The sequence below is a fragment of the Nyctereutes procyonoides genome, unplaced genomic scaffold (assembly GCF_905146905.1).
Source record: "Nyctereutes procyonoides isolate TBG_1078 unplaced genomic scaffold, NYPRO_anot_genome, whole genome shotgun sequence".
Taxonomy (NCBI): Eukaryota; Metazoa; Chordata; class Mammalia; order Carnivora; family Canidae; genus Nyctereutes; species Nyctereutes procyonoides.
In genome coordinates this window covers 90,246,329-90,257,371 of record NW_026575125.1, presented here as the reverse complement: position 1 = coordinate 90,257,371, position 11,043 = coordinate 90,246,329, and the positions used below count along the sequence as shown (strand labels likewise).

At 47.3% G+C, this 11,043-nt stretch overlaps 1 protein-coding gene across 3 annotated transcripts; it reads left to right on the top strand.

Annotated features, from left to right (window-relative positions):
• Positions 1-1,651: 1,651 nt before the first annotated feature.
• On the top strand, positions 1,652-10,795 carry LOC129517814 (uncharacterized). 3 transcript variants are annotated; one of them, XM_055337956.1, is made up of 4 exons: positions 1,652-2,566; positions 8,378-8,447; positions 10,404-10,453; positions 10,545-10,795. In XM_055337956.1, exons 1-2 carry the CDS (start codon positions 1,929-1,931, stop codon positions 8,403-8,405), a joined length of 666 nt encoding a protein of 221 aa, XP_055193931.1. In that variant the 5' UTR covers positions 1,652-1,928; the 3' UTR covers positions 8,406-8,447; positions 10,404-10,453; positions 10,545-10,795. The 3 variants fall into 3 exon arrangements, with proteins under 3 accessions (XP_055193931.1, XP_055193929.1, XP_055193930.1); XM_055337954.1 differs by adding an exon at positions 7,411-7,576 and having other exon boundaries at positions 10,404-10,795; XM_055337955.1 differs by having other exon boundaries at positions 10,404-10,795.
• Positions 10,796-11,043: the final 248 nt, after the last annotated feature.

Here is an 11,043-nt window from a genome sequence, read left to right as displayed (position 1 = left end):
CTCCTCGGACATGGGAAATAAAAGCAAAAATAATTAAATGGGGCTATATCAAACTAAAAAGCTTTTGTACATCAATGGAAATAATCGACAAAACAAAAAGATGACCTCTAGAATTGAAAAAATATTTACAAATTATATATCTGGTAAGGAGTTAATAATCAAAATGTATAATAAATGCATGGAAATCACCACCAAAACAAAAATCCAATCAAAACAGGGCAGAGTACCTAAACAGACATTTTTCGGAAAAAAAAACAAAAACAAAAAACAAAAACAAAAAAAACTACATATGGCCAATTGACACAAGAAAATAAGTTCAACGTAATTAAGTTATCAGGGAAATGCACATGAAAACCACAATATCCAGGATGCCTGGGAGGCTCCGCAGTTAAAGCCTCTGCCTTTGGCTCAGGATGTGATCCTAGAGTCCTGGGATCCAGTCCCAGGTAGAGCTCCCTGCAGGGAACCTGCTTCTCCCTCTGCCTGTGTCTCTGCCTCTCTCTGTGTCTCTCTCATGAATAAATAAGTAAAATCTTAGAGGAAAAAAAAAAAACACAATATCACCTAACACCAGTCAGAATGCCCAGGGTCGAAAAGAAAAAAAGTAAGTGTTGCACGGATGCGTAGAAAAGGGAACCCTTCTGCAATGTTGGTGGAAACATAAACTGATGCAGCTGCTGTGGGAAACAGTGTGGACAATCCTCAAAAAACTAAAAACACATGTATCATGCAATACAGTAATTCTACTGCTATTTAGCCAAACAAACACAAAAACACGAATATCGAAAAGATGTATTTACCCTTATGTTTATTCCAGCATTATCTACAATAGCAAAGATATAGAATCAACCTACACGTCCACCCAAGGAAGACTGGATAAAAAAGATGTGGTATATAGACACAATGGAATATTTTACTCAGCCATACTGAAGAATGAAACCTTACCGTTACTGGTAACGAAGATAGACCCAGGAGGTACTATGCTATGTGATGTCAGAGAAATAAATAATACATTATTTTACTAATAAGTGGAATCTAAACAACAAAGCAACAAAAAACCAGAAAGATAATCAAAAATATAGAGAACAAACGAGGTTGCCAAAAGGGAGGGGGGGATGGGCAAAATAGCTGAAGAGAATTAAACAGTGCAAAATTCAAGTAGAAAATAAATACGTCTTCCAAATGCAAAGTATTGCACAGGGAATATAATTAATGAAAAAATAATAACATTCTATGTTAACAGATGATTAACTACACGTACATGGTGAGCAATTCCAAATACATATAATTGTCGAATCACTACGTCGTACATCTGAAATTATTAATATACTATTTTAAGTCAAGTACATTTCAATTAAATTTTTATAGATAAAAACAAAGAACATAATACATATAAATTAAAATAAAATAATAAATTACATAAAAACAATGATAAAATAGAAAATACATTGTAAAAGTAGACAATAATAAACATAAATAATGGGGAAAATACACGATATAACGAAGTAAAATAAACAAAAATCAAAATTAACTCTAAAATTATAAAAATAAATGATAAAATAAAAAAAAACAGGTTTCCCTCTATAAACTGACACTTAAATTGCACAAATAGAAGAAAAAGCACGAGATCAATCAAGATACATACCAGAAGTGGTTTCAAAAATTGCTATTTCCACACAAGGATCGTGTAGTCATAGGTGAAGATGGTGCCCCACTGGTCCTGAGAACACACCTCGAGAGGGAGATGCAGGATTGGGGCGAGGGCCCCACAGCTGAGGGCTGAGGCCAACCAGGTCTCTGCAGCGAGGAAGGAGGTGAGTCACGGCGCCGGCTACGCAGAAAGCCGGCGGCCTGGCCGGGCGGGGGGCGGGGGGGCGGAGGGGGGGGGGACGGGAGTCGGGGGGGCGGGGGTGCCTCGAAGGAAGGCTATGCTTCTCCCCTCCCGAGGCGAGACCCTGGAACCACGGCGAGCGCAGGAGGGGGCCGCCCGGTCTCGGATCCGGGAGCTCCCGGACGCCTGGGCTCACAGAACCCGCGGCGGCACCACAGCCCAAACCTGGGGGACCGGGGGAGACATTTTGGGTGCACCGGCAAAACTCGTCCCCAGGGCTGGGGTCGTCCTGGCAACCAGAAGGGTGGTGTGTGCCAGTGTAAGTAACCCGGTCGGGCAACAGGTACACGGCCTGGGTTCCGCAGGAACCCCTCTCGCTCCCCAAGTCCGAGTGCACAAAAACCCGGGTCCTTTCTCCGCCGCGGGCTCGGAAGGACCGCCCGCAAGGACGACGGGCCGCGGGACCGGTCTCGCGGAAAGCCGCCGGGCAGCCGGGAGCTGGCGACCGAGCGCCGCCGGGCCCCCCGCCCCCGGGGAGTGGGGGCGAGGGAGGGCGCAGAGCCCGGCGCTGGCCTTGACGGGGGTCTCGGCTCGCGTTCCCTTCGCGGGCGCAGGCACCGCCCGCCCGCCCGCCGCCCGGAGGCTGGCGCCGCGTGTCCCGCACCGAGGGCGGGCACCGGCCGCCGCTTGCAGAGCACCAGCCGCGCGCGGGGCTGCCGCTTCTCCGAGAGCCCAGTGAGTAGCCCCTCGGAAGTTTCCCTTTCCCGCCCCCGGGGGAGCCTCGGCTCCTCACCGCGCCTGGGGCTCAGCCCCGCCGGGAAGCCCACCGCTCCCTCCCTGGAGGCCGCCGCCACCCGGGCTTGCAGGGCGCTGTGGTCCGGCTGCGGCGCGGCGGGGAGGAGGGGGGGCCGGGGCCCCGGGTGGGTCTTCGGGAGCCTGCAGGCGGGCCGTGGGCGCTTGGGGAACCTCACAGGTGGGCCCGGCCTCCTGATGGACGCGGCCCGGCCTCCAGGGACGCGGCCGCACGGACGCAGACCCCCTTGCCTTTCTGGATGAACGGCACCGGCCGTCACACGGACTGACCCGGTCCCACACGCGAAATAAATACGCAGACAACTCATTCACAGCTTTATTGAAGAGACAGAAAGTGCCCTAAAACGGAGGGTCAGTGAATGTGCACTTCTCTTGAATACACCGAGCAGGCGGCGGGTAGCGCGCTGCTCTTGATGGTGAGCTACACAGAATCCGCATGCGCTGCGAAGCGCATTTCCCGTGGGGGAAAAAGCGGTCACGGAGGCCCTTTCCGGGGCAGAGGGCTTACAGCAGAACTAGGGATGGTAGGAAAGCCGGACCGGCCACGGGAGGGCCACGGGAGGGTAGCCGCACAGAGGGAGAGGTGGAGGAAGCCAGGGCAGAGGAGGCACGAAGACCACAGGAAAGGATGGCATGAGCGGCTGAGGTGGCCCCAGCAGCAGTGGCTCCTGAAGAACCCATAGGCGATTCGGCTCCTGAATGAGGATGGTACGGCAGGGTCCACCCAAGTTAATGATGATGGGGGGGACCAGGGCCACGGGGGGCATGGTTCTGAACCTCACTGCCCTCTGGTGTCTCCTCCACTTGGCCCTCCTGTTCTTGAACCAAACCTAAAATCAGAGGGGGGGGGGAGGGAAAGGATGGGTTTAGTACATTGAGCACTGAATGTCATACGGGACAGCAGCCCACTCTCTCTCTGCCCTGCACGGTGGAACCTGCACCGGGGAAGCTATTTCCTTCTCGCTAAAACATCCTAGGGAAGTTAGGGACACGGGCCTCCCTGCAGCTCACCCGGACACAGCAGCACCCACCACGCGCCAGGCCCTGGCTCAGCTCACTGCTCTGACTCTGCCCTCCCACCCTGCATATTGCCCTTGCCCCCTGTTCTCAGCAGCAGGTGTAGCGGAGGAACCGTGCTCCGGCCCTGCTGCCGCTGTTCCACCTGGGACGTCTGTGCCCTCACAGCTGACCACCAGCTGTCCAAGTCACCCGTAGTCACCAGGCAGGTGTCACGCCGCTTGTGGGGGAAGCTCAGGGCCATTCAAAAGTCCTGCTGAGGGGAACAACGCCCACCTTCCACGTACAGAAAATCATCCATAGGGACGCGTTGGATCTTTCCACAACAGCTTTCCTTTAAGGATGGATGGCTAAAGGTTTCATCTTCCGAAACCTCTCCCTAGCTTGAAAAGACGGTATTGTGAGCGAGGCTTGGGCCCGGAGGGCCGGGAGCCCGTGGCTTGTCTTGCTGGGACAGAAGGGAGCCGAGGCGCTGGACGCGACCTGAGTATTTTAGACGTTGGGGGCAGTGAATGTTTAGACTAACTAGGACCGGATTTAGTGAAATCCTTAAAATCGTTGCCCAGCCAACGGGCTGAGGGAGAAGAGGCACACCACTGTCGCTGTTGTCAGTTCTGCAGCCTGCAGCCCGGACGTACCCTGCTCCAGGCTCTCCTGGGCTCAGCACCCGGTCAGCTCACTCTGCTCTGGCCACAGTTCCAGCACCCTGGACAGGACCCCTGCTGCCTCGACCCCCTCGACTCAGCCCGGAGGGCCCCTTCCCACCCCTTATTCTTGTTTCTGTTTTTCGCTGAAGGATAATTGACATACAATATTGTATTCATCTCGGGTGTACGACATACTGATTCCACAGTTCTCTACGTCACAGGATGGCTCGCCGCCATAAGTGGAGTCACCACCCTTCAAAGCCATACAAAAAATGATTACAGTGTTACTGACTATATTCCTTACGTCATACTCTTCATCCCCGGGACTGATTTATTTTTTCAGCTGACCTTGGTACCTCCTAATCCACCTCACTTATTTCGCTTGTCCCCCCACCCCCACCCCCACCCCTCCCCTCTGGCAACCTCGATTTTGTCCTCTGCATTTGAGCCGGTATCTGCTTTGTTTGCTCATTTCTTTTGTTCTGATGATTCCACGTATAAGTGCAATCACATGGTATTCCTGGGGTTCCTCGGTGGCAGTTGAGCGTCTGCCTTCGGCTCAGGTCACGATCTCAGGGTCCTGGAGTGGAGCCCTGTGTAGGGCTCCCTGCTCACAGGGAACCTGCTTCTCCCTCTCCTCCCTGCTCATGCTCTCTCTCACTACTTATCATTTCTCTCTAATAAATAAATAAAATCCTTTAAAAAAAAGATCATACGGTATTCTTAAGGCAAGAAGGTGACACTGACATTTTAGGAAGACCGTCAACCACCGTGTCGGTGAGGAGTCACAAAATGGCTCCTCTCTGACACCTGCCAACTGTGAACCCTACAAATGAAACCTGTGCTTTGGAGGCCACTGTACTCTCTGCATCCTACTTAACAGAATTTCTTTGTATTTCATATTAGACATTCCCAATTTGCAAATGTCACTTGAGACCAGGGGCCTCTACTCTCTCCGTTGACTCATTTTCCCTCTGCCATCTTCCTGGTTGGCCTTCCTGCTGCATGAAAATGTACTCTAACAACACCAGTGCTGTGGACCTCATCTTGGGGGGGTCCAAGTTCAGCGGAGGCCAAATCTACATAAATGCAAAGTAGCCTACGTGACATAGTCACCGATAGTAGTTCCATATTTCTAATACTGGATTCAGAAAACGACTCTCACTGCAGGTGGGGGACATCCGTTAAAATCGTCTTCACACAGGGATGCCTGGGTGGCTCAGCGGTTGGGTGTCTGTCTTTGGCTCAGGGCGTGATCCCGGAGTTCCTGGATCGAGTCCCGCATCGGGCTCCCTGTGAGGCGCCTGCTTCTCCCTCTCCCTGTGTCTCTGCCTCTCTCTCTCTCTCTCTCTCTCTCTCTCAATGTTTAAAAAAAATCGTCTTCACACAAACACTCTATGATCTCAGTTGTATGTGGAATCTAAAAATGAAAAACCCAACCACTTCATAGAAAATCAGATCAGATTTGTGACCACTAGAAGGGGTGGATGCAGAAACTGCCTTGAGGGTGGTCAAAAGGTAAAAACTTGCAGTTTTAAGAGAAATAAGGACTAGGACTAGTAACATGATGACTATACTGAGCCCTGCCTTATGGGATATAGGACAGTTTAGAGATTCAATTTCAAGACTTCTAGTCACAAAGAACAAACTGTTTGCTTTCCTTTTTTCGCTTTCTCCTTTTTAAATCTCTCTCTCTGGGACATGATGGATGGTAACTAAACTTACCATGGTAATCATTTCACAATATACGTAAGGCAGATCATTATGCTGTACACCTCAAATTTATACAAGGCTGTATGTAACGTGTCTTAATAAAACTGGGGAAAATTGGGCAGCCCCGGTGGCACAGCGGTTTAGTGCTACCCTCAGCCCGGGGTGTGATCCTGGAGACCTGGGATGGACTCCCACGTCGGGCTCCCTGCATGGAGCCTGCTTCTCCTTCTGCCTGTGTCTCTGTCTCTCTCTCTCTCTCTCTCTGTCTCTCTCTCTCTCTGTCTGTCGTGAATAAATAAATAAATAATCTTAAAAAAAAACTGGGGAAAACTTGTGCAAAAATCCATGCTGTAGAGTTTGCAAAGGGAAGAGGACATTAGGTGTTTTTCCTCATTTGTTTCTTGTGGGTCCTTTGCCCTTCAGAACCCCGCTGAGAGAGCATTATGCAAGCCCATGCAGGGGAAAACCAACCCACCCACACTTTTTTTTAATAAGATTTTATTTATTTACTAGTGAGACACACACACACACACACACACACGAGAGAGAGAGGCAGAGACATAGGCAGAGGGAGAAGCAGGCTCCATGCAGGCAACCTGATTTGGGACTCGATCCTGTGACTCAGGATCACGCCCTGGGCCAAAGGCAGCCGCTCAACCACTGAGCCACCCAGGCGTCCCCAACCCACCCACACTCAAGGGTGTCTGTCTTCTCTGAGCTTGCTTGGCCCCCTTGACAGAGCAGAGGGGCCTGGGCCTCCCCAGCCCTGGCCACGCCTGCTTCGCCGCAGCCCAGCCCAGCCCCTGTTCTCCGGGGCCTGCTTTGCTGGGCTGCCTGGGTGGCCTCCCGGTGTCCACTTCTGCAGCCCCTTTCCTTCACAGAAGTAGACCCTGTGCATGCGGCAGAGCTAACAAGCCCACCCTGAGTTTTCTTTTCCATTCTTTCCCTCTTATTTCTCTTTTTTCCCCCAAATTATCCTTTGATTCCACTTAGGCTTTCTGTGGTTTCAATCACCCCTTGATCCATCGAGCCACAAGTGAGCCGTCCCTGACTGAGCCAAGGACAAAGTCTTTCCAGTTGCCCCCGGCAGAACCCGGCCTGAGCTAAGAGCCAGTCCCCACTAGTGACCAATTCCACACAATCTCTTCCTAAAAGGACAAGCAAAGGACGATAAAAATCACAGGTGTCAGACATTCCCAAACGGAATCTTCACCAGTGCATTTGGTAGTTTCAGAAATTGGAACGTGAGTCACGTCCAAGAGGCACAGGTCACGCCTTATGCTTCCACCTGTGTTAGGATGGCTTCCACCTGGTTAGACTGGCCTCCACCTTTGTTAGGTTGGTGGAACCCTGTTTGAAATTGTTGTTTCCGTTTCTTTTGTCTTTTAGACAGATTTCAAAGGTTGCACCGGGGCATCTCCACCATAATGCACAACCTACTGTCTAGCAGTGTTTTCAGGCTGACGCATCCAGGAGTTCCAGAAAATGAAGAAGTAGCCCTGCCACTCTCCACACCTCTTTACCAAACCCTTCAAAGCAGTAGCTCTAAAACTAAGTAAATGAAATTTAAAGCTCTTAAATGCGATCTTCTTTCTTTCTTTCTTTCTTTCTTTCTTTCTTTCTTTCTTTCTTTCTTTCTTTCATTAAAAAGTGAAATTCCTGGGCAGCCCCAGTGGCTCAGTGGTTTAGCGCCGCCTTCGGCCCAGGGCGTGATCCTGGAGACCCAGGATCGAGTCCCACGTCAGGCTCCCTGCATGGAGCCTGCTTCTCCCTTTCTGCCTGTGTGTCTGTGCCTCTCTCTGTCTGTCTGTCAGGAATAAATCAATAAAATCTCTTTAAAAAAAATGAAATTCCCTTCACCTGAATCCTAGAGCAAGAAATCATACATATAAAACCACCACCACCACCACCACAACAACCAAATACAGCAGGAGTTCCGGGCACTTGCACAAAAAGCCTAAAAGCAGTAATAGTAAAAATAAATACATTTCTGAACTTTTAAAATAAAGTGAAAAAATAAAAATAAGATTAAAACTAAATTACAGTAATTTTATAATTGAAAGATAAAATTGCTTTCGTGTGAATCCTAGAACAAAAATATCATATATTAAAAGTGAACACCAATAGCAGGAGGCCTAGGCAGTTGTACTTTATGCTACACCCTCCCCATAAGTCTCAGCTTAACTTGGACGTTAGGTTCTTGCTTCTCTGCTGTGTCATAGGTGTGACATCTTCCCCGAAGCCAATGCCCAAATATTTGTCAATTCACTCCTTATGCAAAGAGCTTATGCTTGTTTTCAGTAGATTAGTCTAATTAAACTCCTTGGTGCATTAATGTGAACGATTTCTACTTCAGACTCCATCTGGATGTGTCCCGACAATGAAGTGTCGCCTAAATGATAACCCGTTCAGAAGATGCGCTCTGTGTGAGTATGTGTGCTTTTGGGCATTGATTTCTTTACAGTTCTATAAAATACATATGTTTAAGTATATAGTATTATAAAATGTGCTCTATCTAAATATATTACCTATAGGGACACCTGGGTGGCTCAGTGGTTGAGCGTGTGTGCCTTCCGCTCAGGGCGTGACCCTGGACTCCCGGGATCGAGTCCCGCATCGGGCTCCCTGCGAGGAGCCTGCTTCTCTCTCTGCCTGCGTCTCTGCCTTCTTCGTGAATAAATAAAATCTTTTAAAATATATATATATTTACATATATATATGTATATGTAAAATTATGTACAATATCTACTGGTGTCTCCAAGTTACCTGTAAGTAATTTATACATAAATATGTATATGAACTCCATAAATATACCATCATATTATACTGATCAAATAATACATGATGACTATATTCTAGAGAACCACATAATATACCATCATATTATACTGATCAAATAATACATGATGACTATATTCTAGAGAACCACATAATGATCTTAAGATATCAACATATTGATGTGCTAATGAGTAACATCAATTCATAGTACATGACCATTGATTCGTATTTTTTTTTTAAGATCTTATTTATTTAGGGATCCCTCTCTCTCTCTGTGACTATCATAAATAAATAAAAATTAAAAAAAATTTCAAAAAAAAAGATTTTATTTATTTATTCATTCATGAGAGACACAGAGAGAGGCAGAGACATAGGCAGAGGGAGAAGCAGGCTCCATGCAGGGAGCCCGATGTGGGACTCGATCCCGGGTCTCCAGGATCACGGCCTGGGCCAAAGGCAGGCGCCAAACCGCCGAGCCACCCAGGGATCCCATTGATCCGTATGTGATCTGTAATTAATACAGTAAGGAACACGCTATTGGCTATATTATTATGCAAGGGTTATACGGCAATTCTATGTTACAGATGACTATCAATACGGGTGATAATTATATGAATTGTATATGACTTCTATAAATGTATTTTATGTTGGCTATAGCAATGATGTCCTATGGATATCTATGGTATTTGTCGGCTATAGGAGATACTCAGGAACTCCAATAAAAAAATATACGGGGAACAAAAAAAAAAAAAGGAGATACTTAGGAAAAGAAAAGAATATGCTTTTGGTATCCTGCATATTTTTTACATGTACACTTAACATATCAAATACATATTCTGTGGATCCCTGGGTGGCTCAGCGGTTTGGCGCCTGCCTTTGGCCCAGGGCACGATCCTGGAGTCCCGGGATCGAGTCCCGTGTCGGGCTCCCGGCATAGAGCCTGCTTCTCCTTCCTCCTGTGTCTCTGCCTCTCTCTCTCTCTCTCTCTCTCTCTCTCTCTCTCTCTGTGTCTGTCATAAATAAATAAATAAATAATCTTTTAAAAAATACATATTCTGTATTAGATAAATATATAGGCATATATTCTACAAATTAAATGTACTTTGTGTATTCTATAATTTATGTTACTACATTGCATATATTTCTACAGTACATATTTATAATATATACAAAGTATATGTTAGTATATAGATCTATATTGCTTACAAAAACAGCACATATACTGTATATGATCTATGCTTGTGATTATCTTTCTATTTATTTAGTTAGTTTTTAAAGATGCTCTTTATTTATTCGTGAGAGACGCACAGAGAGAGAGGCAGAGACACAGGCACAGGGAGAAGCAGGCTCCATTCCAGGAGCCCCATGTGGGACTCGATCCCAGGACTCTGGGATCACACGCCCTGAGCCAAAGGCAGAAGCTCAACCGCTGAGCCACCCAGGCGTCCCTATTTATACTACATTTAAAAATCTATATAAATATGTGTATTATTCGTCTAATTCAGTGACATCTAAAAGGATACATAGGTACAGTTAATACAAACGTATATGTAGGTTTGTATATAAGCGATCCCCTACTATACTAATTTTTTCATTCCTTTTAGGAAATGACATTCCCTCTGGAAACGGGCAATTTCCAAAACCTGGGCTTTAGGTATCCCATGTTCCCCCCGCCCTCCGCCTTCCCCCAATCCCCCCCCTCCCTCCCCAGACCCAAAAGTTCAACACTCCGTTCCCAAATCTAGAAAAGGCAACAAAAACCCAGGAAGGTGAGAAGCTCTCTCTAGGACAACGGTGCCCAAGTCCTGATGCCGGTTTTAGAATGCCTCCCAGCCACCTTGTTTTTTTTGAGGTTTACTGACCTGCACTCTGGCTTCAGACACATCCATGAATCTTGCAAGCTCCTGGCTGAGGGGAGAAAATCACAAGTATTCAGTATGTGGAGTTGGGGGTGATTTAAATAAAATACAGTGTATTTTGTTCCTCTCTTTAAAAAGTTTTTTTTTTTTTTTCGGGGAAATGTCAGTGGCATTTTTCTGAACCAGTCTCTACACTGGGAAAAGTCACACCATTTCAGGATTTACAGCGAGATTCAGTTGACAGAGAATTTCAGGAAAGCCAAGTCTCGCGGGTAAAGGAGGCACAGTCCCCAAGAACACAGGATACTCTGATGCAGTGTCTTTTAGTGTTACCAACTTGAAAATGAAGAAAAATGCCTGAGGAACTACCTCTATGGACTTTAAG

Excerpts from the sequence above, each read along its gene's own strand:
- LOC129517814 (XM_055337954.1), top strand. The coding sequence starts at position 1,929 with ATGCTTCTCCCCTCCCGAGGCGAGACCCTGGAACCACGGCGAGCGCAG. Across the intron at positions 2,567-7,410 it reads GCCGCTTCTCCGAGAGCCCA|ACAGATTTCAAAGGTTGCAC; the intron begins GTGAGTAGCCCC and ends TTTGTCTTTTAG.